General features: G+C 60.8%; 4 protein-coding genes across 5 annotated transcripts; all 4 read left to right on the top strand.

Moving 5' to 3' along the window:
• Positions 1–102: 102 nt before the first annotated feature.
• Positions 103–5,354, top strand: LOC126651511 (4F2 cell-surface antigen heavy chain-like; the record flags this gene model as incomplete). The annotated part of the gene is made up of 3 exons (XM_050337428.1): positions 103–277; positions 1,818–1,952; positions 3,920–5,354. Coding segments are annotated over 3 exons (751 nt in total), but the record flags the coding sequence as incomplete, so codon positions are not given.
• A 673-nt stretch (positions 5,355–6,027) lies between these two features.
• On the top strand, positions 6,028–9,718 carry TRMT112 (tRNA methyltransferase activator subunit 11-2). Its single transcript, XM_050337429.1, has 5 exons — positions 6,028–6,124; positions 7,083–7,155; positions 7,842–7,870; positions 8,558–8,650; positions 8,739–9,718. Exons 1-5 carry the CDS (start codon positions 6,044–6,046, stop codon positions 8,838–8,840), a joined length of 378 nt encoding a protein of 125 aa, XP_050193386.1. The 5' UTR covers positions 6,028–6,043; the 3' UTR covers positions 8,841–9,718.
• Positions 9,719–10,401: 683 nt separating this feature from the next.
• On the top strand, positions 10,402–15,926 carry BANF1 (BAF nuclear assembly factor 1). Of its 2 annotated transcripts, none has more exons than XM_050337433.1 (3): positions 10,402–11,472; positions 13,947–14,077; positions 15,208–15,333. In XM_050337433.1, the coding sequence occupies exons 2-3, from the start codon at positions 13,952–13,954 to the stop codon at positions 15,316–15,318; spliced, it is 237 nt and encodes a 78-aa protein (XP_050193390.1). In that variant the 5' UTR covers positions 10,402–11,472; positions 13,947–13,951; the 3' UTR covers positions 15,319–15,333. The 2 variants fall into 2 exon arrangements, with proteins under 2 accessions (XP_050193390.1, XP_050193388.1); XM_050337431.1 differs by lacking the exon at positions 15,208–15,333 and adding an exon at positions 15,722–15,926 and having other exon boundaries at positions 11,258–11,472.
• Positions 15,927–18,178: 2,252 nt separating this feature from the next.
• Positions 18,179–27,026, top strand: MUS81 (MUS81 structure-specific endonuclease subunit; the record flags this gene model as incomplete). The annotated part of the gene is made up of 11 exons (XM_050337430.1): positions 18,179–18,361; positions 20,090–20,213; positions 21,086–21,153; positions 21,269–21,334; positions 21,506–21,586; positions 21,688–21,744; positions 22,270–22,412; positions 23,010–23,090; positions 23,650–23,768; positions 24,604–24,704; positions 26,964–27,026. Coding segments are annotated over exons 1-11 (1,086 nt in total), but the record flags the coding sequence as incomplete, so codon positions are not given.
• Between the last annotated feature and the right edge of the window lie 10 nt (positions 27,027–27,036).

The raw sequence follows: 27,036 nt of genomic DNA, 5'->3' as shown, positions 1-27,036 counted from the left end.
CCCTGTTTTAGGGTGCTGGTGGGTGATTTTGGAGTTTCTGGGGGTGGTTTTGGGGGTATTTTTGGGGTTCTGGGACCCCCTGACCCTGTCCCCTTGTTTTAGGGTGCTGGTGGGGGGCACCCGCCTGCGGGACCCTCAGGAGGTTCTGAACAGGACGGGGGGGCTGGGGCTGCTCGTGGGGCCCTTCCTGAAGGTGGTGGAGACCAACCTGCCTGGGGACAGCATGGCCAGGGAGCTGAGGGAGCTGCTGAGCCCCAAAACCGGCCTGGGCTGGACTGTGAGTGACCCCAAACTCCCCTGAGACCCCAAAACCTTCTCTGAGACCCCTGAGCCCCAAAACCGGCCTGGGCTGGACTGTGAGTGACCCCAAAACCCTCCTTGAAACCCCTAAATCCTCCTGAGCCCCAAAACCGGCCTGGGATGGACTGTGAGTGACCCCAAATCCTCCCTGAGACCCCAAAACCTTCCCTGAGACCCTAAAACTCTTCCTGAGACCTCTGAGCCCCAAAACCGGCCTGGGATGGACTGTGGGTAACCCCAAAACCCTCCTTGAAACCCCTAAATCCTCCTGAGCCCCAAAACCGGCCTGGGATGGACTGTGAGTGACCCCAACCACCCCTGAGATCCCCAAACCACCCTGAGACCCCAAAACCTTCCCTGAGACCCCTGAGCCCCAAAACCGGCCTGGGATGGACTGTGAGTGACCCCCAAACCCTCCTTGAAACCCCTAAATCTTCCTGAGCCCCAAAACTGGCTTGGGCTGGACTGTGAGTGACCCCAAAACCCTCCTTGAAACCCCTAAATCCTCCTGAGTCCCAAAACCGGCCTGGGCTGGACTGTGAGTGACCCCAAAACCTCCCTGAGATCCCTAAACCCTTTCTGAGATCCATGAGCCCCAAAACGTTCTGTGAGACCTCTGAACCCCAAAACGGGCCTGGGATGGACTGTGAGTGACCCCAAAACCCTCCTTGAAACTCCTAAATCCTCCTGAACCCCAAAACTCTTTTTGGATGGACTGTGAGTGACCCCGAACCACCTTGGAACCCCTGAACCCCAAAATCCTCCTGAGCCCCAAAACCGGCCTGGGATGGATTGTGAGTGACCCCAAATCCTCCTCGAAACCCCTAAATCCTCCTGAACCCCAAAATTGGCTTGGGATGGACTGTGAGTGATCTCAAACACTCCTGAGACCCCTAAATCCTCCTGAGCCCCAAAACTGGCTTGGGATGGATTGTGAGTGACCCCAAAATCTCCCTGGGACCCCTACATTCTCCTGAACCCCAAAACTCTTTTTGGATGGACTGTGAGTGACCTCAAACCACCTTGGAACCCCTGAACCCCTAAATCCTCCTGAGTCCCAAAACTGGCTTGGGATGGATTGTGAGTGACCCCAAAATCTCCCTGGGACCCCTGAACTCCAAAATCCTTGTGAGCCCCAAAACCAGCCTGGTCTGCACTGTGAGTGACCCCAAAACCTTCCCTGAGACCCCAAAACCTTCCCTGAGACCCCAAAACCCTCCTGAGACCCCTGAACCCCAAAACCAGCCTGGTCTCTACTGTGAGTGATCCCAAAACCCCTCTGAGTCCCCCAAACCCCCCACAGACCTCCCAGTAGCCCCTCCCTCCGTGCCCCCAAGACCCCCAAGTAAATCTCTTGGATCCCCCCTGCCCCCCTAAACCACCTGGGACCACCTCAAATCATCCCCAAAATCCTCCCCGCTCCTCCTGAACTCTTTTTTTTGGGGGGTCCCCTCCTGGATTTTGGGGAAGGGGGGGTGGTCCCAGAGGTGACGGAGCCCCCCCTGTCCCCTGTGCAGATTGGGACCCCCTGGGAGGCCTGGGGGAGCCCCCTGAGGACCCCCCAACTGCTGCTGCTGGTCTGGGGGCTCCCCGGGACCCCCGTGCTGAGCTACGGGGACGAGGTGGGGCTGCAGCGACCCCCCGGCAGCAAGGTGGGATTTGGGGGGGGATTTGGGGATTTTGGGGGAGCTGGGAGGGATTTAGGGGGTTTTAGAGGGCTGGGAGAGGTTGGGGGATAGCGGGGGATTTGGGGGACTGGGTGATGGTTTGGGGGGATTGAGGGGGATATTGAGGGGTTGGAGGGACAAGGGGGAGGTTGGGGGTGGGGGAGTTTAGGGGATTTGGAGGGGGATTTGGGGGTTTTGGGGGGGGCCTGGGGGATTTGGGTGGCCTGGGGCATGGTTTGGGGGTTAAAGGGGGATTTGAGGAGGCTGAGGGGGATTTGAGGATTGGGGGTGGTTTGGGGAGGCTAAAGGGGGATTTGGGGGGTTGGAGGGGAGATTTGAGGATTTGGGAGTATATTGGAGATTTGGGGGCTTGGGAGTGGTTTGGAGGGCTGGGGATTTGGGGGAATTTTGGGGGCCTGGGGGTGATTTGCAGGGTCTGAGGGGTGGTTTGGGGGATATTGGGGATTTAGGGGTTTGGGGGGGATTTGGGTGGAATACTGGAGATTTAGGGGATATTGGGGATTTGGGGGGCCTGGGGAGTGGTTTTGGGGTGGGGGGGCTGGGGAAGAATATTGGGGTGTTGGGGGGCTGGTGCTGCTTTTGGGGGGCTTGGGGGAGGATGGGAGGGGATTTGGGGGAGCTCAGAGGAGGATTTAGGGGGTCAGTGGAGGTGGTTTGGGGGGTTCTGTAGATGGGATTTTGGGGGTTTTCTAGAGGTGGTTTTGGGGTTTTTGGGGGGGTTCTAGAGGTGGTTTTGGGAGGTTCTGAGAGGTGGTTTTGGGGGGTTCTAGAGGGGGTTTTAGGGGGTTTCTAGAGGTGGTTTGGGGGGTTCTAGAGGGGTTTTGAGGGGTGTCTGTAGAGGGGGTTTTGGGGGTTTTGGGGTGTCTCTAGAGGTGGTTTTGGGGTGTTTGTAGAGGTGGTTTTGGGGGTCTGTGGAGGTGGTTTGGGGGTCTCTAGAGGTGGTTTGGGGGTTCTCTAGAGGTGGTTTTGGGGTGTTTGTAGAGGTGGTTTTGGGGGGTCTGTGGAGGTGGTTTTGGGGGTTCTCTAGAGGTGGTTTTTGGGGGGTTCTCTAGAGGTGGTTTTGGGGGTTCTCTAGAGGTGGTTTTGGGGGGCTCTGCAGGGATAATTTCTTGGGAGGACTGGGGGAGTTGTTTCAAGGGAGGGGTTGGGAGAGTTCAACAAAGAGGATTTTGGGGGCGTTTTGGGGGTCCAAGGCGTGGGGTTTGGGGTTGGGGGGTGGGAATTGGGGTGCTTCTCCTCCGACTGGCCCCGCCCTTTCCCTCCCCACCTGGCCCTTTCCCCTCCCCACTGGCCCCCTGCCGATGCCCTGGGAGCGAATCCAGAACCTCCAAGTGGGCGGGAACAGCTCCGAGGTGGGCGGGGCTTTGGGGAAAGAGGGCGGGGCTTCAGGGAAGAGGGCGGGGCTTTGAGGAATGGGCGTGGCCTCAAAAAGGACAGATCTTTTTGGGTGTCAATTGCTCCAAAGTGGGTGTGGCACTTGAGGGCGGAGCTTTAGAGGAAGGGGGCGTGGCCTGGCTTTTAAGGGGTGGAGCTTGTCCTAAAGAGGGCGGGGCTCTTTTAAAGGGGCAACATTGCTGTGTTTAATAAGGGGAGGGGTCTGATTAGGGAGAGGGTCTACACTCTGCCACGCCCACGGGAGGTGGGCGGGGCTTTGTCCTTCAAGTGGCAAAACCCCAGGGGGTGGGGCCACCTAACCTAGTCCTTGGGGGGGGTGGGGGGTGAGTTCTTAAAGGGGCAATGGCTTCAGGTGTGTTCTTGAAGGGGCAATGCCAGGAATGGCTCTTTAAAGAGTGACACTTTGGGGCTGTTCTTAAAAGGGCAACATCTCAGGTGGGTCCCTGAAGAGGTGTTGGCTCAGCTTTGTTCTTAAAATGGCAACACACTCTTAAAAGGGTGATGCAACCTTAAAAGGGCAATGCCACCCTTAAAAGGGCAACACCCCAAGGTTCATCCTCAGCGGGTCAACCCCCCCTTTGTCCCCCTACCCCGAGGCCGCGTTTGGGGGTTCCCCACCCCCTTTTCTGACCTCTCCTCCCCTCCCCCAGTGGCAGGTGCTGGAGCTGTGCCGGGCCCTGGGCGGGCTGCGTGCCCGGGAGCGGTCGCTGTCGCTGGGGGAGGCCGAGGTGGTGGGGGCCGGGGGGGCCGTGGCCGTCCTGCGGCGCTGGGACCAGAACGAGCGGTTCCTGCTGCTGCTCAACCCCCGTGGGGAGCCCCTGCCCCAGGGCAGCCTCAGCCACCCCCAGCTGCCCCCCCGGGCCACCCTGCGCCTCAGCACCCACCGGGGCCGCCCCCAAGGGTCCCTCGTGGAGCTGGGGCAGCTGCAGCTCCAGCCCTACGAGGGGGTCCTGCTCAGCTTCCCCTACAAGGCGTAGGGACCCCCCTAAAACTCACCTTTGCACCCCTAAAAAATGCCACTCCCCACCCCCCTCATCCTCAGCAGCACAAAACTGCCTTGGAAACCCCCCCCACTGTCACCAACACCCCCCCAAAAGGGCATTGAGACCCCTCCCTGGCACCCCCAGAACAGCAGGAGGGCCCCAAAACTGCATTGACACCCCCACAGTACCCCCAAAATTTCATTGACACCCCCACAGTACCCCCAAAACAGGGGAACCCCAAAACTGCATCCACACCCCCACAGCACCCCCAAAACAGGGGAACCCCAAAACTGCATCCATACCCCCACAGCACCCACAAAACGGGAACCCCAAAATTTCATTGATACCCCCACAGCACCCACAAAACAGGGGAACCCCAAAACTGCATTGACACCCCCACAGCACCCACAAAACAGGGGAACCCCAAAATTTCATTGACACCCCCACAGCACCCCCAAAACAGGGGAACCCCAAAACTGCATCCACACCCCCTTAGCAGGACCCCAAAACTGCATCAACTCCCCTCCCCCTACTCCAAGCTCCCCAAAAAAGTTCATGGATCCTCTTCCACACCCCTAAAACGGGGAAATTCCATCCCAAAATCCCAAAATTCCGTCAACCCACCCCGAATGTGGATCAATCCCCCCCCCTCAGCCCACACAGAACAGGGGAACCCCACCCTGGGACCCCCAAAATTTCACCCCCACCCCCATCATTAGAGCCTTGGGGCCCCCCCAGCCCCCACATGTGGCCTTACACCCCATTTTTTGGGGAGGGGGAGGTCTCTTTTTGTTTTCTCCTCCCCAAAAACCAATTTTTGGGGTTCCTCTTCTATTTAGGGGTCTCTTTCCCCCCCCCCTCAAAACACACACACTCCCTTTTGGGGGGCCCTTGGAAGTTTTGGGGTTCTGGGGGGTTTCTTTCTGTGTCCCTTGGGGGGTGTTGGGGTTCCCCCTCCCAGTTGGTGAATAAATGAACTGCATTTGTGCCCCTTCTTTTCTTTTTGGGGGGAATTTGGGGGTCCCCCCCAGGGTTTGGGGGGGTCACTGAGACCTGGGAGAGGCCTAAAATTGGGGGGAGGGTGGGACAAAATTAGGGGGCAGGGGAGGTAAAAGAGGTAAAATTGGGGTGGGGGGAGGAAAGATTTGGGGTTCACAGGAGAAAAACGAGGGGAAAATGGAAATTTGGGGGGGACAGAGGAGAAAATTTGGGGTTTGGGGGTAAAATTGGGGGTGGGGGTGGATAAAACGGGGTGGGGAGAGATTTGGGGGAAATTGAAAGGGGGGTCAGGGGGTTGAAAAGGGGGTTGGGGAAGGATTTGGGGTTCATGGGGAAAACGAGGTGGGAGGAATTGAAAATTGGGGTGCAGGGGGTAGAATTGGGGGAGGGCTGTTAATTGAGGGTGGGGGGTGAAAATTGGAGGTGTATGGGGGGAAAAAGGGGGGAGGGGTGGGGAAAGATTTTTGGGGAAAAAACGAGGGTGGAAATGGAGAATTTGCGAATGGGGGGGTAAAACGGGGGGACATTGGGGTTAAAATGGGGGGGTTAGAAAAGATTTGGGGGTCCCAAACCCCGCCCTTTACTCGAAGCCACGCCCCTTTTTGTTCCGGTCACGCCCCTCGGTTGCCCAGGTAACTTTTGGTCACTTCCGGGACGTCACTTCCGGGAGGGGCCGCCATGAAGCTGCTGACCCACAACCTGCTGAGCTCGCACGTGCCGGGGCTGCGGCCCGGGGGGGGCTTCCCCCTCAAAATTGAGGTGTGGGGGGTCCCATAAAATATCGGGGGGGGCTTCCCCCTCAAAATTGAGGTGGGGAGGGGTCCCTTGAAAATGGAGCTTGGGGGCTTCCTCCTCAAAATTGAGGTGGGGAGGGGTCCCCTTGGAAATGGGGTTATGGGGTCCTTCCCCCTCTAAAAGTTGAGGTGTGGGGAGGATCCCTTGGGAATGGGGTTATGGGGAGCTTCCCATAAAATATCGGGGGCTTCCTGCTGAAAATTGGGGGGAATTCCCCTTGGGAATGGGGTTATGGGGGCTTCCTCTCAAGATTGAGGGGGAAGGGGCCCTTGGAAATGGGGTTATGGGGGGGCTTCCTGTTGAAAATGGGGTTATGGGGGGCTTCCCACTGAAAATCGAGGTGGGGGTCCCTTTCAAAATGGGAGCTTGAGGGGCTTCTCGCTGAAGATTGAGGTGAGGGGGCTTCCCTTTGAAAATAGGGGCAGGGGGCTTCCCTTGGAAAAAGGAGTACGGGGGCTTCCTGATGAAAATTGAGGTGAGGGGCTTCCTTTTGAAAATCGGAGCAGGGGGCTTCACTGAAAATAGAAGTATGAGGAGCTTCTCTGAAAATAGGGCTATGGGGGCTTCCCTTGGGAACAGAAGGGCTGGGGGTTCCCCTTGGAAATAGAGCCCAGGGGGCTTCCTGCTGAAAATCGAGGGGTTCAGGGGGTTTCCTCCCAGGGGAGGGAGGGGGGTCAGATCGGGGTCTCACTCCAAGAACCTCCCAGGAAAGCTCCCCACCCTCCTTCTCCCTTCCCCACCAATCCCCTGAGATTCGGGTCCATCCCCATCCCCTTCTTGTTCCCCCTTATTCCCATTAAACCCCCATTAATCCCCTTTTTCCCCTGGGTTGGATCTGACCCATCCCATTCCCTGTTCTCGATGTCCCCTTCTCAATTAGCCCCCTTAATTAATCCCCACACTACCCCCCACATCCCCCCAGGCCGCCGAGGTCTGGGTCCGGCCCGTCCTGCTCAACGCGGCCTTCGTGTCCCGCCTGGTGCCGCGGCTGCGCTTGGGACGTGCTCAGGAGGCGGCTGAGAGCGTGAGGAGGGGGATTTGGGGGCTCTGGGGGCTTTGGGGAGTTTAGGGTCTCAGGGGGCTGGGATGTGCTCAGGAGGCGGCTGAGAGCGTGAGGAGGGGGCTCTGGGGGCTCTGGGGGCTTTGGGGGCTGGGACGTGCTCAGGGAGGCGGCTGAGAGTGTGAGGAGGGGTATTTAGGGGGGGTTTGGGGGGGTCTGCGGGGGCTGGGATGTGCTCAGGAGGCGGCTGAGAGCTGTGAGGAGGGGGATTTGGGGGTCTAAGGGGCTTTGGGGTGTCTGGGGGTCTGGGACGTGCTCAGGGAGGCGGCTGAGAGCGTGAGGAGGGGATTTGGGAGGCTTTGGGGGTCTAGGGGGCTTTGGGGGTCTGGGATGTGCTCAGGAGGCTGCTCAGAGCGTGAGGAGGGGGATTTGCAGGGGTCTGGAGGGCTCTAAGGGGGTCTGGGGAGGATTTGGGGGTCTAAGGGGGCTTTGGGGTGTCTGGGGGCTCCATGGTCTGGGATGTGCTCAGGGAGGCAGCTGAGAGCGTGAGAAGGGGGATTTGGGGGTCTTGGGGGGTCTGGGGGCTGGGACGTGCTCAGGGAGGCGGCTGAGAGCGTGGAGGAGGGGGCTCTGGGGGGATTTGAGGGGGCTTGGGGTGGGCTGGGGAGGCTCCAGGGGTCTGGGATGTGCTCAGGGAGGCGGCTGAGAGCGTGAGGAGGGGGCCTCTGGGGGGTCTGGGGGCTGGGATGTGCTCAGGGACGTGGCCCAGAGCGTGGAGGAGGGGGATTTAGGGGGTCTGGGGGCTGGATGTCTCAGAGAGGCGGCCGAGAGCGTGAGGAGGGGGCTCTGGGGGGTCTTTGGGGTCTCAGGGTCTGGGACGTGCTCAGGAGGCGGCTGAGAGCGTGAGGAGGGGGCTTTGGGGGATTTGCGGGGGTCTGGAGGGCTCTGAGGGGTCTGGGGGATTTGGGGGGCTCTGGGGGTCTGGGGGCTGGGATGTGCTCAGGGAGGCGGCTGAGAGCGTGAGGAGGGGGATTTGGGGGCTCTGGGGGGCTTTGGGGAGTTTGGGGGCTCCAGGGGTTGGGATGTGCTCAGGAGGCGGCCCAGAGCATGAGGAGGGGGATTTGGGGGATTTTGAGGGGGTCTGGGGGACTTTGAGGGGGAGAGTCTCTGTTTGGGGTTCTCAGGGTAGGGGGAGCCCCAGGTTTGGGGGTCCCAATTGGGGTTCTCTGGGTTGGGGGGATGGGGAGGGAGGTCCCAATTTGAGGGGGGTCTCCATTTTTGGGGTGTTTTTGGCACCATTTTGGGCACAGGGGGGGACATTTTTTTGGGGGGGGTCCCCCAACCCCCCTTAACCCCTTTTTAACCCCTTTTTAACCTCTTTACCCCCCCAAAAAAAGTTGGGGCACCCCTCGGAGCTGCCCCCCGAACCCACCCCCGACTACGAGGGGGACGAGGAGTTCCTGAGGAGGCTCCACCACGTCCTGCTCGAGGTGAGGGGGGATGGGGGGGTCCCCAACCCCCCTAGGGGGGGTCCCCAGAGCTGGAGGACCCCCGACCCTCTTTTTGTGTTCCCCCCAGGTGGAGGTGCTGGAGGGGTCCCTGCAGTGCCCGGACTCGGGGAGGCGATTCCCGATCTCCAAAGGGATTCCCAACATGTTACTGAGCGAGGACCAGGCCTGAGGGGGGGCCCCCAAATTTATAGGGGGGACCCCCAATTTATGAGGGGGTTCCCCAATTTGTGGGAGGATCCCGAATTTACGAGGGTGTCCCAAATTTATGGGGAGGGTCCCCAATTTATTGGGGGATCCCGAAGTTATGGAGAGGAAGGAATTTATGGGGGGGTCACCAATTTGTGATGGGGAGGGGATCCCAAATTTATGGGGGGTCACCAATTTATGAGGTGATCCCAAATTTATGGGGATTTCCCAATTTATGGGAGCATCCCCAACTTATGGGGGGTTATCCCAAATTTATGGGGGGGAACCAATTTAGGGAGGGAGTCCCAAATTTATAGGGGGGGTCACCAATTTAAGGGAGGGACCCCCAATTTAAGGGAGGGATCCCAAATTTTTGGGGGGGTCCCCAATTTATATGGGGGGTCACCAATTTACAGAGGAGTCCCCAATTTATGGGAGGGATCCCCAGTTTATGGGGGGGTCACCAATTTACAGAGGAGTCCCCAATTTATGGGGGGATCCCCACCTTATGGGGGGGGTACCAAATTTAAGGGAGGGACCCCCAATTTAAGGGAGGGATCCCAAACTTTTGGGGGGGTCCCCAATTTATGGGGGGGGTCACCAATTTACAGAGGAGTCCCCAGTTTATGGGAGGGACCCCCAATTTATGGGGGGATCCCCAATTTATGGGGGGGGTACCAAATTTAAGGGAGGGACCCCAATTTAAGGGAGGGATCCCCAATTTATGGGGGGGGTCCCAAATTTTTAGGGGGGTCCCCAGTTTAAGGTACGGACCCCCAATTTAAGGGAGGGATCCCAAATTTATGGGGGGGTCCCCAATTTAAGGGGGGGTCACCAATTTATGGGGGAATTCTCAGTTTGTCCTCAATTTGTGTGTGGGGGGGGTCTCAAATTTATGAGGGTCCCCCAAATTTAAGGGGGGGGGAGGTCCCAAATTTAGAGGGAGGTCCATAATTTGGGGGGGTTTCCAATTCTATGGGGGTCCACAATTTATGAGGGGGTTCCACAATTTACTGGGGGATCCCAAATTTATGGGGGGATCCCAAATTAATGGGGGGGTCACCAATTATTGGGGGGTCCCCAATTTATGAGGGTACCCCCCAAATTTATGGGGGGGTCCCCCATTTATGATGGGGGGGTCCTAAATTTATGGGGTGGTCCCCAATTTATGGGGGAGGGTCCCCAATTTATGGGGGAATCCTCAGTTTATGGGGGGGGTCCTCAATGTATGGGGAGGTCTGGAATTTATGAGGGTCCCCCAAATTTAGGAGGGGGTCCCCAATTTATGGGGGAGATCCACAATTTTTGGGGGGAATCTACAATTTATGGGGGGGTCCCCAATTTACGGGGGGGCTCCCAGAGCGGGATTGAAGCGTTGGAAACCCCCCCCAAAAAAAAAATAAATAAAAAGTGTGGAAAAATCCCAAATTCTCAGTGTGTGGCCCCAAAAATTGGGGGAGGTGGGAAGGGACTATGGGGGTCAAAAGGTGGGGGAGGGGGCACAAAATGGGGGGGCCCTGATCCCACCTGGATTTTGAGGTGTTTTGGTGCAATTTGATGGGTTTTGTGTCGATTTTTGAGCCTTTCCTGCCCCAAATCTTTTTCCCCTTTTTCACCCAATTCCCTTTTTTCCCCCCCCATTTTTTCCCTAAAGTTCACCATTTTTTTATCCCCCAATCCCCCTTTTTATCTCGAAATTCCCTATTTTTGCCCCCAAATCCCTGTTCTTTATCCCAACTCCCTTGAGGTTTTTTTTTTTTTTGCTTCCAAGTCCGTTTTTATGCCCCAAAATCTCTTCCTTTTGGCCCTGAATTTTTTTTCCATTTGGCCCCCAAATTTATCTCAAAGTACCTGGACCCTTTTCCAGGTTTTCCGGACCCTTTTCCAGCTATCCCGGACCCTTTTCCAGCTATCCCAGCCCCTTTCCCAGGTTTTCCGGACCCTTTTCCCGGTTTTCCGGGCTCTTTTCCCGGTTTTTTGGACCCTTTTCCAGGTTTTTTGGACCCTTTTCCAGCTATCCCAGCCCCTTTTCCAGGTTTTCCGGACCCTTTTCCTGGTTTTCCGGACCCTTTTCCAGGTTTTTTGGACCCTTTTCCAGCTATCCCAGCCCTTTTTCTAGGTTTTCCGGACCCTTTTCCAGCTATCCCAGCCCCTTTTCCCGGTTTTCCGGACCCTTTTCCCGGTTTTCCGGACCCTTTTCCCGGTTTTTTGGGCCCTTTTCCCGGTTTTCCGGACCCTTTTCCAGGTTTTCCGGACCCTTTTCCCAGGTTTTCCGGACCCTTTTCCAGGTTTTTTGGACCCTTTCCCAGGTTTTCCGGACCGTTTTCCTGGTTTTCCGGACCCTTTTCCAGGTTTTTTGGACCCTTTTCCCAGTTTTCCAGCCCCTTTTCCAGGTTTTTTGGGCTCTTTTCCAGGTTTTTTGGACCCTTTTCCCGCTCTCCCGGCGGTCCTGGAGGACCAGCTCCTCTCTATGGTCCCGCCCGCGGCCAGAGCGCCCCTCCTGGCAGCGGCAGAATCCGGAAGTGGCGTCCGGGGAGGGCGCCGCCGGAAGTGACGTCAGTGCGCGGCGGCGGCGGCGGCCTGAGGCGGGAGCGGCGGTTGGAGCCGAGGGGACGGTGAGGGGGAGGGGGACGGGGGGACATTGAGGGGTGAGGGGGACCCTGAAGGGGACATTGAGGGGTGGGGGACCCTGAGGGGGAAGGGGAGGGGAGCAGGAGGGGCCAGAGGGGACAGGGAGGGGGAGGTGTGAGGGGCGTGGGGAGGGGTCACTGAGGGGTCTGAGGGGTTGGGGGGAACAATGAGGGGTCTGAGGGGGAAAAAGAGTGGGGGTTCTGAGGGACCCTGCGGGGTGAGGAGGGGTCTGAGGGTGTGGGGGGATGGGGAGGGGTCTGAGGGGACTCTGAGGGGTGAGGAGGGGTCTGAGGAGGTGGGGGGATGGGGAGGGTCTGAGGGGTGGGAGGGGATGGGGAGGGGTCTGAAGGGACTCTGAGGGTTGAGGAGGGGCCTGAGGGGGTGGGGGATGGGGAAGGGTCTGAAGGGGGTGGGAGGGGATGGGGAGGGGTCTGAGGGGACCCTGCAGTGGGTGAGGAGGGGTCTGAGGAGGTGGGAGGGGATGGGGAGGGGTCTGAGGGGTGAGGAGGGGTCTGAGGAGGTGGGGATGGGAGGGGTCTGAAGGGACTCTGAGGGGTGAGGAGGGGTCTGAGGGGGTGGGGGATGGGGAAGGGTCTGAGGGGGTGGGAGGGGATGGGGAGGGGTCTGAGGGGACCCTGCGGGGTGAGGAGGGGTCTGAGGAGGTGGGAGGGGATGGGGAGGGTCTGAAGGGACTCTGAGGGGTGAGGAGGGGTCTGAGGGGCTGGGGAGACACTGAGGGGTCTGAGGGACCCTGTGGGGTGAGGAGGGGTCTGAGGGGTGGGGGATGGGGAGGGGCTGGGGAGTACAGTGAGGGGTCTGAGGGGACCGTGAAGGGCGGGTAGAGCTGGGGAGGTCCGGGGGACACTGAGGGGATGGAGGGGACAAGAAGGGTGGGGGCAGCGGGGGTTGTGAGAGGGGTCGGGGGGCTGAGGGGACAGAGACGAAAGAAGGAGGGGAGGGGACAGTGAAGGGGGAGGGGGCATGGGGGGAATTGGGGAGGTTGCCTTGTTCCCAGCCTGGCCCTGTCCCTGAACTGTTCCCCTCTGTCCCTGATGTCCCCTGAGCATCCCCACTGTCCCCAGGCGTCACGTTCTCCACATCACAGAGGCACCCTGAGTGTCCATTGACTGTCCCCAATGTCCCCCCTGTCCCCAGGCACCATGTCCTCCACATCACAGAGGCACCCTGAGTGTCCCCACTGTCCCCTGACTGTCCCCAATGTCCCCTGAGTGTATCCAAGGTCCCCTGTGTGTCCCCAATGTCCTTTGAGTGTCCCCTGTGTGTCCCCAGGCACCATGTCCTCCACGTCACAGAGGCACCCTGAGGGTCCCCTGAGTGTCCCCACTGTCCCCTGAGTGTCCCCTGAGTGTCCCCACTGTCCCCTGTGTGTCCCCATTGTCCCCTTGCTGTCCCCTGAGCGTCCCCACTGTCCCCTGAGTGTCCCCTGTGTGTCCCCACTGTCCCCTGAGTGTCCCCTGAGTGTCCCCTGAGTGTCCCTGACTGTCCCCAATGTCCCCTGAGTGTCCCCACTGTCCCCTGAGTGTCCCCTGAGTGTCCCCACTGTCCCCTGACTGTCCCCTGAGTGTCCCCACTGTCCCCTGAGTGTCCCCTTTGGGTCCCCACTGTCTCCTGAGTGTCCCCACTGTCCCCTGAGTGTCCCCAATGTCCCCTGAGTGTCCCTTGAGTGTCCCCACTGTCCCCTGAGTGTCCCCTGAGTGTCCCCTGAGTGTCCCCGCTGTCCCCTGACTGTCCCCAGGCGCCATGTCCTCCACGTCACAGAAGCACCCTGAGTGTCCCCTGAGTGTCCCCTGACTGTCCCCTGAGTGTCCCCGCTGTCCCCTGACTGTCCCCACTGTCCCCTGAGTGTCCCCTGAGTGTCCCCACTGTCCCCTGAGTGTCCCCGCTGTCCCCTGAGTGTCCCCGCTGTCCCCTGAGTGTCCCCACTGTCCCCTGAGTGTCCCCTGAGTGTCCCCGCTGTCCCCTGAGTGTCCCCGCTGTCCCCTGAGTGTCCCCACTGTCCCCTGAGTGTCCCCTTTGGGTCCCCACTGTCTCCTGAGTGTCCCCACTGTCCCCTGAGTGTCCCCAATGTCCCCTGAGTGTCCCTTGAGTGTCCCCACTGTCCCCTGAGTGTCCCCTGAGTGTCCCCACTGTCCCTTGACTGTCCCCACTGTCCCCTGCTGTCCCCTGAGTGTCCCCTGTGTGTCCCCAGGCGCCATGTCCTCCACGTCACCCTGAGGTCCCGCTGTCCCCTGAGTGTCCCCACTGTCCCCTGAGTGTCCCCTTTGGGTCCCCACTGTCCCCTGAGTGTCCCCACTGTCCCCTGAGTGTCCCCAGATATCCCTGAGTGTCCCTTGAGTGTCCCCACTGTCCCCTGAGTGTCCCCTGAGTGTCCCCACTGTCCCCTGACTGTCCCCACTGTCCCCTGAGTGTCCCCTGAGTGTCCCCTGTGTGTCCCCAGGCGCCATGTCCTCCACGTCACAGAGGCACCGGGACTTCGTGGCGGAGCCGATGGGGGAGAAGCCGGTGGGGTCGTTGGCCGGGATCGGGGACGTGCTGGGCAGGAAGCTGGAGGAGAAGGGCTTTGACAAGGTGGGGACACCTGGGGACATTCCTGAGGGTGTTGGGGACACCTGAGGTGGTCCCTGGAGTGTTGGGGACACCCAGGGAACATGATTTGGGATTGGGGATGTGCTGGGCAGGAAACTGGAGGAGAAAGGGCTTTGACAAGGTGGGGACATCCCTGAGGGTGTTGGTGACACCTGGGGACGCCCCTGGAGGGTTGGGGACACCTGAGGTGGTCCCTGGAGTGTTGGGGACACCCAGGGAACATGATTTGGGATTGGGGACGTGCTGGGCAGGAAGCTGGAGGAGAAGGGCTTTGACAAGGTGGGGACATCCCTGAGGGTGTTGGGGACACCTGGGGACATCCCTGAGGATATTGGGGACACCTGAGGTCATCTTTGGGTGTTGGTGACACCTGGGGACACCCTTGGATGGTTGGGGACACCAGGGAAGGGTTTTGACAAGTTGGGGACATCCCTGAGGATGTTGAGAACGAGGTGGGACATCCTTGAGGGGTTGGGGACAGGACTGGCTTAGGAACACATACGGGGACCCCTTGGTGACACCAGGGGTTGCAGGACCCCCTTGGGGACACGGGGATGTCCCCACCCCCCTGGTGACCCCCTCAATGTCCCCCACTCCCCTCAGGGCCTGGGGCAGTTCCTGGTGCTGCTCAAGGACGAGGAGCTGTTGGAGGGACGGGAATGAGAGTGGGAGAGGAACCCCCTGGGGACACTGAGGGGGCTGTCAGTGACCTTTGAGGACGTCCCCTGTCCCCTGGTGACCCCCCTGGTGACACTTTTGTGTCCCCCCCAGGCCTACGTGGTGCTGGGGCAGTTCCTGGTGCTGCTCAAGGACGAGGAGCTGTTGGAGAAATGGGAATGGGGGTGGGAAAGGAGACACCAGGGGGGTGTCAGTGACCTTTGAGGATGTCCCTTGTCCCTTGGTGACACTTTTATGTCCCCCCCCAGGCCTACGTGGTGCTGGGGCAGTTCCTGGTGCTGCGCAAGGACGAGGAGCTGTTGGGGACACAGGGACAGGGGTGGGAAAGGAGTTACCATGGGGGGTGTCAGTGACCTTTGGGGGTGTCCCCTGTCCCCTGGTGACCCCCCTGGTGTCACCCCTGTCCCCTGGTGACACTTTTATGTCCCCCCCAGGCCTACGTGGTGCTGGGGCAGTTCCTGGTGCTGCTCAAGGACGAGGAGCTGTTGGAGAAATGGGAATGGGGGTGGGAAAGGAGACACCAGGGGGGTGTCAGTGACCTTTGAGGATGTCCCCTGTCCCCTGGTGACCCCCCTGGTGTCACCCCTGTCCCTTGGTGACACTTTTATGTCCCCCCCAGGCCTACGTGGTGCTGGGACAGTTCCTGGTGCTGCGCAAGGACGAGGAGCTGTTGGGGACACGGGAATGGGAGTGGGAAAGGAGCCCCTTGGGGACACTGAGGGGGCTGTCAGTGACCTTTAGGGTGTCCCCTGTCCCCTGGTGACCCCCCTGGTGACACTTTTATGTCCCCCCCAGGCCTACGTGGTGCTGGGGCAGTTCCTGGTGCTGCGCAAGGACGAGGAGCTGTTGGAGAAATGGGAATGGGGGTGGGAAAGGAGACACCAGGGGGGTGTCAGTGACCTTTAGGGTGTCCCCTGTCCCCTGGTGACACTTTTATGTCCCCCCCAGGCCTACGTGGTGCTGGGGCAGTTCCTGGTGCTGCGCAAGGACGAGGAGCTGTTCCGGGAGTGGCTGAAGGAAACGTGCGGAGCCAACGCCAAACAGAGCCGGGACTGCTCGGGCTGCCTGAGGGAGTGGTGTGACGCCTTCCTCTGAGCCCCCCACCCCACCAGGGGCACCCCAAAACCTCCCCCACCACCCCGAGCTTCCCTGTGCCCCCAAACCTCCCCAGCACCCCAAAGCTCCCCGATCCCACCCCGATCCAGAATTCCCGGCGAATTCCGCCTGCCGGGTAAATTCGGGGGCTGGGGGATCCCCACAGAGGGGTTGGGGGATCCCCTGAGCACCCCAAAACCGTCTGTGGGGATCCCCGAACCCCTGTACCCCAAAAACCCACCCCTGGCACCCCAAAAGACCCCCAATCCCATTTCCAGAATTCCCCCTGAATTCCAACTGCCAGACACATCCTGGGCCTGTGGGATCCCCACAGAGGATTTGAGGGATCCCCTGAGCACCCCAAAACCATCTGTGGGGACCCCCGAACCCCTGTGGGTAACCCAAACCCCCCCTGCACCCCAGAGCCCACCCCAGGCACCCCAAAACACCCCCAAATCCATCTCCAGAATTCCCCCTGAATTCCAACTGCCAGACACATCCAGGGGCAGTGGGACCCCCCCTGAGTACCCCAAAACCACCCCTGGGGACCCCCAAACTTCTCCAGATACCCCAAAGCCACCGGGAACCCCAAAACACCCCCCAGCAGACCCCCATGCACCCCCAAACTCATGGTGAGTTCCAACTGCCAGAGAACCCTTCCCTGGGGACCCCAAAACCACCCCTGGGGATCCCAAAACCACCTCTGGGGACCCCAAAACCACCCCTGGGGACCCCAAATCCCCCCTGGAGATCCCAAAATCACCCCTGGGGACCCCAAAACCATCTCTGGATACCCCAAAACCACCCCTGGGGACCCCAAAACCACCTCTGGGGACCCCAAATCCTCCTGGGGATCCTAAAACCATCCCTGGGGACCCCAAATCCCCCTGGGGACCCCAAAAACACCTCTGGGGATCCCAAAACCACCTGGGGACCCCAAAACCATCCCTGGGGACCCCAAATCCCCCTGGGGATCCCAAAACCACCTTTGGGGATCCCAAATCCCCTGGGGACCCCAAAATCACCTCTGGGACCCCCTGGATGAGTTGAGACCTCCCATGGGTAACCCCAAAACCATCCCTGGGGACCCCCAAACCCTCCCCTGCACCCCAAAACCTCCACAGCCCCCCTACCCACCCTATGTGTGACCCCCAAACCAGTTCTGCCCTCCCCCCCTTCCCAAATCCATTTTGGGGGTGTCCCATCCCCCCCATCCATCCCTTTGTGGGGGGATCCCAGGGTGCTGCTCCTCCCCCATCACCCCAAAACCACCTCCCCCTACCATGGGGTGGGATTTTGGGGTGCCCCCCCCTCACTCAAACAAGGGGGGGATCTGTGTTATTTTGGGGGATTGGTGTTATTTTAGGGTGCCCCCCCCTCACTCAAACAAGGAGGGGAGGTCTCTGTGTTATTTTGGGGGGGATTGGTGTTATTTTGGGGTGCCCCCCCCTCACTCAAACAAGGAGGGGAGGTCTCTGTGTTATTTTAGGGGGTTGTCCGCCCTCCCTTCCCCTCTCCTGGTTTGTTTTTAAAAGGATTTTCTAAACAATAAAGGTTTTTGCTGTGCTGGAAACGGCTCCTCCTGCCCTGGGGGGGTCGGAATTTGGGGGACAGGGTGGAATTTGGGGGGGATGGGGTTGGGATTTACCCCCCCCTCGGGTTATTTTGGAGGGGGGTGGCTCCAGGGGAGGAGCCCCAGAAGGATTTTTGGGATGTTGAGGGGGGAGGATTGAACCTCCCCACGGGCAGGAGGGAGGATTTAGGGGGACAATTTATGCCCTTTCAAGAGGTTTTTGGGGTTGGGTGGAGGGTTTAAACCCCCGGGAGGATTTGGGGGGTTGGGAGGAGGATTTGGGGGTTTGGGAGGAGGTTTTTGGGGTTGGGTGGAGGGTTTAACCCCCCCCCCCCCATGGGAGGATTTGGGAGGAGGATTTGGGGTAGGGAAGAGGATTTGGGGGGTTGGGAGGAGGTTTTGGGGACAATGTACCCCCCCACCCCACCCCTCTGGAGGATTTGGGAGGAAGATTTGGGGTGGGAGGTTTTTGGGGAGGGTGGAGGTTTTGGAGGAGGTTTGGGGGGTTTTGAGGAGGTTTTGGGGGGTTTGAGGGACGTTCCCCCCCCAGCCCCCTCACCCCGGGAGGATTTGGGGGTCTCGGGGCAGCCGGGTCCTCCAGAGCAGACGAGTTGATCCTCCGGGCTGCCTAGAGCGGCGTGGCGGGATGGTCCTCCAGAGCAGACGAGTCGCATTCCCCGGAGCGGCGGGCGCGGGCCAGAGCGGCCCCGCGGGGGCCGTGGCGGGAACGTTCGAACATGGCGGCCGCCGCTCCCCTCACGGACCCTCCCAGGACCCCGGGACCCCAGGACCCCCGGGAACCCTCCGGGGTCTCTCCCAACGCCGCCGCCCCCTGCGCCCCCAACCCGCTGTTCACCCGGTGGCTCCGGGAGTGGCAGGACGAGGCCCAGGGGACGTGGGCGAGGGGCACCTACGAGAGGGTGTGGGAGGGTCCCGGGGGAGGGGTCCTGGGAGGAGGGTGGCTTGGGGGTCCCCAGCTGGGTTTGGGGGAGGGATCCTCAGGCGCTTATTTGGGGTTCCCAGGTGGGTTTTGTCCTCCCTGGCTGCTGGTTTGGGGCCCCCAGGGGGTTTTGGGGAGGGTCCTCAGTGTGGGTTTTGGGGTCCCTGGTTGCTGGTTTGGGGTCCCAAGGGTGGGTTTTGTCCTCCCTGGCTGCTGGTTTGGGGTCCCCAGGTGGGTTTTGGGGGTCCCTGGCTGCTGGTTGGGGGTCCCCAGCTGGGTTTGGGGGTCCCTTGCTGCTGGTTTGGGGTCCCCAGGGTGGGTTTTGGGGGTTCTCAGGTGGGTCTGGGTGTCCCCAAATGGATGATTTCGGGGTCCTCTCGATGGGTTTTGAGAGATCCCAGGTGGGTTTGGGGCCCCTCTGGGCAGTTTCTGGGGACCCTTGGGGGGATGATTTTGGGCTTCCCGGATGTATTTTGGCTCCCTAGGTGTATTTTTGGGACTCCCAGGTGTACATTTGATGTTCCCAGGTGTATTTTAGGGTCCCCAGGTCTATTTTGGGGTTCCCAGGTCTATTTTAGGGCTCCCAGGTGTATTTTTGGGACTCCCAGGTATATCTTAGGGTTCCCAGGTGTACATTCGGGGTTCCCAGGTGTATTTTTGGGGTCCCTGGTCTGTATTTTTGGGCTCCCTAGGTGTACATTTGATGTTCCCAGGTGTATTTTAGGGTCCCCAGGTGTATTTTTAGGGTTCCCAGGTCTATTTTAGGGCTCCCAGGTGTACATTTGGGGTTCCCAGGTCTATTTTAGGGTTCCCAGGTGTATTTTTGGGACTCCCAGGTGTATATTTTAGGTTCCCAGGTCTATTTTAGGGCTCCCAGGTGTACATTTGGGGTTCCCAGGTGTATTTTAGGGTTCCCAGGTGTACATTTGGGGTCCCCAGGTGTATTTTGAGGGTTCCCAGGTCTATTTTAGGGTCCCTGGTCTGTATTTTTGGGGTCTCTGGTCTGTATTTTAGGGTCCCTGGTGTATTTTAGGGTTCCCAGGTGTATTTTGAGGGTTCCCAGGTCTATTTTAGGGTTCCCAGGTGTATTTTGGGACTCCCAGGTGTACATTTGATGTTCCCAGGTGTATATTTGGGGTTCCCTGGTGTACATTTGGGGTCCCCAGGTGTATTTTGAGGGTTCCCAGGTCTATTTTAGGGTCCCAGGTCTGTATTTTTGGGGTCTCCAGGTCGTATTTTAGGGTTCCTAGGTGTATTTTTGGGGTCCCCCGGTGTATTTTGAGAGTTCCCAAGTATATTTTAGGGTCCCTGGTTTGTATTTTTGGGGTCTCTGGTCTGTATTTTAGGGTTCCTAGGTGTATTTTTGGGGTCCCCAGGTGTATTTTGAGGGTTCCCAGGTATATTTTAGGGTCCCTGGTCTGTATTTTTGGAGTCCCTAGTCTGTATTTTAGGGTTCCTAGGTGTATTTTTGGGGTTCCCAGGTGTACATTTGGGGTTCCCAGGTCTATGTTAGGGTTCCCAGGTGTACATTTGATGTTCCCAGGTATATTTTAGGGTTCCCAGGTGTATATTTGGGGTTCCCAGGTGTATATTTGGGGTCCCTGGTCTGTATTTTTGGGGTCCCTGGTCTGTATTTTAGGGTTCCCAGGTCTGTATTTTACGGCTCCCAGGTGTATTTTTGGGGTCCCAGGTCTGTATTTTCCCCCAGGCCCTGCGCTCGCTGTCGCTGTTCCCGCTGCGGCTCCGCTCGGGCCGCTCGGCCTCGATCCTGCGTCACTTCGGCCCCGCCCTCTGCCAGCGCCTCGACCAACGGCTGCGCCAGCACCGCACCGGTGGGCGGGGCTCTGCCTGGGGGGCGTGGCCTGAGGGGAAGTGGGCGTGGCAGTGGGGGAGGGGGCGTGGCTTCTGAGGCAGAACCAACGTGGTGGGTGGGGCTCTGCCTGGGGGCGTGGCCTCAGGGAAAGTGGGCATGGTGATGTGGGAGGGGGCGTGGCTTCTGAGGCAGAACCAACATGGTGGGTGGGGCTCTGTCTGGGGGGGTGGCCTGAGGGAAAGTGGGCGTGGCAGTGCGGGAGGGGGCGTGGCTTTTGAGGCAGAACCAACATGGTGGGTGGGGCTCTGTTGGGGGGGTGGAGTCTGAGGGAAAATGGGTGGGGCCAACATGGAGGGGGCGTGGCTTGGGCAGGGATCAACATGGTGGGTGGGGCTCTGGGGGTGGAGTCTGAGGGGAAATAGGTGGGGCCAACATGGGTGGGGCTCTGGGCAGGGTGGGTGTGGCTTTGAGAAGGGGTGGGTGTGGTCAATGAAGGGCGTGGCTTGAATAGGGCACCGCCCCCACTGCCACACCCACATCTGCAGGGGAATGAGGGAGGGCGTGGTCTCAAGTGAAGGGGCGTGGCCTCGGGGCGGGCTAAAAGTTGGGGGTGTGGCCTTTTCAAAGGGGGCGTGGTTAAAGAGAAAGGGCCTGAGGGTGGGTGTGGCCTGCACATGGTGGGTGGGGTCACTGTGGGCGTGGCCTCCGTTGACTCAACTGCTCTACAGGCCCTGGAGGGGGTGGGGCCAGGGAGGGGGGTGGGGCTTTGCTAGTGGGTGTGGCTCTGAAGTGGGTGGAGCCAGAACAGCTACAGGTCCAATGAGGCTGTTTTATTCACTGAGCTGTATGCTCATTTGCATGCTCATTTGCATGCTCATTTGCATACCACAGAGCAAGGCCTGCCCCCAACCCCACCCTCAGAGGGGCGGGACCCAGAACCCCTCTTGGCTCCGCCCAAAGTGAGTCTCATCATCGCCCTCCCCACCCCTCTGGCCCCACCCCCTTCCATGCGTGGGGAGGGGTGGGGCGGTCACCAAGACCCCCTCCCCCCAACTTCTGACCCTCCCCTTTCAGCGCCGCCCCCGAGCGTTCGGCCCTCCCCGCTCAGGGGCCCACGCCCTGCTGGTGGTCCTGGCACAGGTGAGGGGAGGGGCCACGATGGGGGAGGGGCCACACCTGAGGGTGGGGAGGAGCCACAATGGGGGAGGGGCCACACCTGAGGGTGGGGGAGGAGCCACAATGGGGGAGGGGCCACACCTGAGGGGGGTGGGGAGGGGCCTGGACCCTTGGCCCCTCCTTCCTCACCCAAAGCTCCACCCCCAGAGCCCGGAGCCCCTCCCACAGGCGGAGCTTCTGCGCCAGGCCCGGCCCTTTGCGATGACCCCCACCCCGGTGAGGACCCCCAAAATCCCCCCACCCCAGACCTGCTCCCCCACCCACAGGACCCCCTGAGGGTGACATTGGGGTCACCCCCTGTGTCCCCTCCCCCTCAGGGGGCTCTGGGTGCCCTCCTGCGTCGGGACCTGCTGCAGCGGAGCGGCCGCCCTCCGGTATGCCCGGACCCCCAAATCCCCCTGACCCCTCTGGGACCCCCTGAGGAACCCCTGAGACCCTCAGGGACCTCCTGGCATCCCCCAGAACCTTTGGGTGCCCCCTTTGGACCACCCCTGGACCTCTCTTGGGACCCCCAGGACTCCCCCTCTGGGACCCTGGAACCCCCTGGAATTCCCCCCCCCTCCAGGACCCCTGGGGACCCCCCTGGAACTCCCCAAGATCCCCCTGGGACCACCCCGGGACACCCAGAAATTCCTCTGGACCCCCACTGGGACCCCCCTAAAACACCCAGGATGCCCCCCCAGGACTCTCAGGACCCCAAGGACCCCCCTGGAACTGCTCCAGGACTCCCCCGGGACCACCCCTGAACTTCTGGGACCACCTCCCATCACCTCCCAGGACTCCCCCTCAAGACCCCCACCCAAATCACCATCTAGGACCCCCAGAACCACCCCTTGCCCACGAGGGACCCCCTGTGGGACCCTCCAGAGTCCCCATGACCCCCCATGTCGTCCCCCCAGGTTCTCGCTGACCCCCGGGGTCAAATCCTGGCCCAGCGATTGGCTGCTGGCATCACAGGCCCCGCCCACCGAGGCCCCGCCCAGGCCCCGCCCGCGCAGCGCCCTGGCGGGGCGAGGAGGAGAACTGCGCCCCTCTCCCCACCGTGAGTCATTTTGGGGTGATGTTGGGGGTCACAGACACTGGGGGTGGTTGGAGTCACAGACACTTTGGGGGTCACAGGAGGCTGTTGGGGGTCACAGACACTTGGGGGTCTAGGGGTCTCAGACACTTGGGGGTCAGAGGGTCTGGGGGTTATGGAAGCAGTTGGGGGTCACAGACACTTGGGGGTGTCACAGAAACTTGGGAGGGGGTCTGGGGGTCACAGACACTTGGGAGGGGCCTGGGGTCACAGACACTTGGGGGTCACAGACACTTGGGGAAGGGTCTGGGGGCTCACAGACACTTGGGGGCTCACAGACACTTGGGGAAGGTCTGGGGTGTCACAGACTTTGGGGGTCACAGACACTTGGGAGAGGCCTGGGGGTGTCACAGACACTTGGGGGTCACAGACACTTGGGGAGGTCTGGGGCTTGTTGGGGTCACCCAGGAGGTTTGGGGGACAGAGTCACTGGGAAGGGTCTGGGGAGGCACAGACACCTGGGGGACCAGACACCTGTTGGGGGTCACAGGAGTTTGGGGGGGATGGGTCACAGCTCTCTGGGTCCCCCTGAGGGTGAATTTGGAGTCCCCCCCCTCCCAGGTGTGACCCCGAGCAGGAGTTCGAGCTGAGACCCGGCGAGTTCGACATCGTCCTGTGCGCCGATGTCACCGAGGCCAACGGGTCACTGTCACCCTCTGTGTCCCCTCCATGTCCCTGTCACCCTCCATGTCCCACCCCATGTCCCTGTCACCCTCCATGTTCCTCCCCATGTCCCTGTCACCCTCTGTGTTCCCCCCGTGTTCCTGTCACCCTCCGTGTCCCCCCCATGTCCCTGTACCACCCCCATGTCACTGTCACCCTCCGTGTTCCTCCCATGTCCCTGTCACCCTCCATGTCCCCCCCAGTGCCATGTCCCCCCCACGTCCCACTGTCCCCATGTCCCCCCGCATGACGTGTCCCCCCGTGGCGTGTCCCCCGTGACATGTCCCCCATGTCCCACTATGCAGTGTCCCCCATGCCATGTCCCCCCATGCCGTGTCCCCCCGTGACGTGTCCCGTGTCCCCCCATGCGTGTCCCCCATGTGGGTGTCCCCCATGCCGTGTCCCCCATGACGTGTCCCTGTGTCCCCCCATGCATGTCCCCCATGACGTGTCCCTGTGTCCCCCCATGCCAGTGTCCCCCCACGACTATGTCCCTGTGTCCCCCCATGCCGTGTCCCCCCGTGACGTGTCCCCGTGTCCCCCCAGGCCCCGTGGGGGTCCCTGCCCTGCTCAGGGCTCTGGGGGTGCCGGTGCTGCTGCGGCGCCTCCACGTCGGGGACTTCCTCTGGGTGGCCCGGGAGAAGGCCCCGCCCACAGGTGGGTGTGGCCAAAAGGAAGGGGGTGGGGCTTTGAGAAGGACCTACCCACTGGTGGGTGTGGCCAAAGGGAAGAGGGTGGGGCTTTGAGAAGGACCTGCCCACTGGTGGGTGTGGCCAAAGGGAAGGGGGTGGGGCTTTGAGAAGGACCTGCCCACTGGTGGGTGTGGCCAGAGGGAAGGGGGTGGGGCTTTGAGAAGGACCTGCCCACTGGTGGGTGTGGCCAGTGGGAAGGGGTGGGGCTTTGAGAAGGTCCTGCCCACTGGTGGGTGTGGCCAGAGGGAAGGGGGTGGGGCTTTGAGAAGGTCCTGCCCACTTGTGGGTGTGGCCAAAGGAGGGGGGTGGGGCTTTGATAAGGACCTACCCACTGGTGGGTGTGGCCAGGGGAAAGGGGGTGGGGCTTTGAGAAGAACCTGCCCGCAGGTGGGTGTGGCCAGAGGGAAGGGCGTGGCCAATTGCGATGGGTGGGGCCAAAGAAGGGGCGTGGCAACAGCAGAGTTGGGGAGGGGGAGGAGCAGGTGCTGACCACACCCCCAAAGCACACCAACCAATAGCATGGCTGGGTGTGTCCAGGGGGGCGTGGCCACGTCCAGGCTCCCCCCACGTGGGACTGGGTGTGGTTTGTGGGCGGAGCCAAGATCAATGGGTGGGGCTGAGGGCGGGGTCAGGATTAATTTACACACCCAAGGGGGCGTGGCCAGGTGCTGTCCCCGCCCACCTGGAGTAGTGGGCGTATCCCTTATTGGGTGGGCGTGGCCAGGGGTTGGTTCCACGGTCCAATCTACACTCTGGGGCGTGGTCGGTTGGGCGGGGCCTGACGTGACCACGCCCCCCAGGCCGCGCCCCGCGGGAGCTGCTCCTGGACGTGGTGGTGGAGCGGAAATCGGCGGCGGATTTGGGGAGCAGCCTGAGGGATGGGCGCTACCGCGAGCAGAAGGTGCTGCTGGGGGCACTGGGATAACTGGGGACACTGGGATAACTGGGGACAATGGGTAACTGGGGCCACTGGGATGACTGGGGGTACTGGGATAACTGGGGGCACTGGGATGACTGGGGACACTGGGATAACTGGGGGCACTGGGATAACTGGGGACACTGGGATGACTGGGGACACTGGGATAACTGGGGCTACTGGGATAACTGGGGGCACTGGGATAACTGGGGACACTGGGATAACTGGGGACACTGGGATAACTGGGGACACTGGGATGACTGGGGACACTGGGATGACTGGGGACACTGGGATGACTGGGGCTACTGGGATAACTGGGGACACTGGGATGACTGGGGGCACTGGGGTAACTGGGGCTACTGGGATAACTGGGGACACTGGGATAACTGGGGACAATGGGTAACTGGGGCTACTGGGATGACTGGGGGCACTGGGATAACTGGGGGCACTGGGATGACTGGGGACACTGGGATAACTGGGGACACTGGGATGACTGGGGGCACTGGGATGACTGGGGGCACTGGGATAACTGGGGACACTGGGGTAACTGGGGACACTGGGATAACTGGGGGCACTGGGATGACTGGGGGCACTGGGATAACGGGCTACTGGGATGACTGGGGACACTGGGATGACTGGGGACACTGGGATGACTGGGGACACTGGGGTAACTGGGGACACTGGGATGACTGGGGGCACTGGGATAACTGGGGACACTGGGGTAACTGGGGTTACTGGGATAACTGGGGACACTGGGGTAACTGAGGACACTGGGATAACTGGGGACACTGGGATAACTGGGGACACTGGGATAACTGGGGACACTGGGATGACTGGGGACACTGGGATGACTGGGGGCACTGGGATGACTGGGGGACACTGGGATAACTGGGGGCACTGGGGTAACTGGGGACACTGGGATGACTGGGGACACTGGGATAACTGGGGGCACTGGGATGACTGGGGGCACTGGGATAACTGGGGGCACTGGGGTAACTGGGGGCACTGGGATGACTGGGGGCACTGGGATGACTGGGGACACTGGGATGACTGGGGGACACTGGGGTAACTGGGGGCACTGGGATGACTGGGGACACTGGGATGACTGGGGGTACTGGGATGACTGGGGGCACTGGGATAACTGGGGGCACTGGGATAACTGGGGATACTGGGGTAACTGGGGGCACTGGGATAACTGGGGACACTGGGGGCACTGGGAGGGGCTGATGCTGCTGATGCCATCGGTGTCACCGTGTGTCCCCCCCATCAGTGGTGTCCCTGGTGTCACCGCTGTCCCGTGTCCCTCGTTTCCCCGGTGTCACCGTTGTCCTGTGTCTCTGGTGTCTCTGGGGGTGTCCCTGGTGTCCCCTGTGTCCTTAATGTCACCTGTGTCCCTGGTGTCACCATCGTCCCATGTCTCTGGTGTCACTGGGGGTGTCCCTGGTGTCACCATCGTCCCATATCTCTGGTGTTGCTGGGGGTGTCCCCGGTGTCACTGGGGGTGTCCCAACGTCTTTGGTGTCCCTAGGGGTGTCCCCGGTGTCACTGGGGGTGTCCCAACGTCTTTGGTGTCCCTAGGGGTGTCCCTGGTGTCACTGGGATGTCCCTGGTGTCCCTGGTGTCACTTGAGGTGTCCCTAGGGGTGTCCCTAGGGGTGTCCCTGGGGGTGTCCCTGGGGGTGTCCCCAGTGTCCCTGGGGATGTCCCTAGGGGTGTCCTCAGTGTCACCGTTGTCCCTAATGTCCCTGGGGGTGTCCCCTGGTGTCCCTGGGGGTGTCCCCGGTGTCACCGTTGTCCCCTGTCCCTGGTGTCACCATTGTTCCGTGTCCCTCGGTGTCCCTGAGGGTGTCTCTGGTGTCACTGGGGGTGTCCCTGGGGGTGTCCCTGGTGTCCCTGGGGGTGTCCCCAGTGTCACTGTTGTCCCTGGTGTCCCTGGGGGGGTCCCTGGGGGTGTCCCCGTTGTCCCTGGGGGTGTCTCTGGTGTCCCTGGAGATGTCCCCGGTGTCACCGTTGTCCCCAATGTCCCTGGTGTCACCATTGTTCCATGTCCCCCATTGTCCCTGGGTGTGTCCCCAGTGTCACCATTGTCCCCAGTGTCTCTGGGGGTGTCCCCAATGTCCCTGGGGGTGTCCCTGGGGGTGTCCCTGGGGGTGTCACCGTTGTCCCCGGTGTCCCTGGGGGTGTCCCTGGTGTCCCTGGGGGTGTCCCTGGGGGGGTCACCGTTGTCCCCTGTCCCCATCCCCAGTTCCGCCTGCGCCGTTCCGGGCTCCGCTGCCCCATTTACCTGCTGGAGGACCCGGGAGGGGGAGCCCCTGCCC

This window comes from Myiozetetes cayanensis, unplaced genomic scaffold (genome assembly GCF_022539395.1).
Source record: "Myiozetetes cayanensis isolate MyiCay16 unplaced genomic scaffold, myiCay2020 scf644, whole genome shotgun sequence".
Classification (NCBI taxonomy): domain Eukaryota; kingdom Metazoa; phylum Chordata; class Aves; order Passeriformes; family Tyrannidae; genus Myiozetetes; species Myiozetetes cayanensis.
The sequence above is the reverse complement of the archived record's forward strand: the minus strand, read 5'-3'. Positions and strand labels throughout refer to the sequence as shown.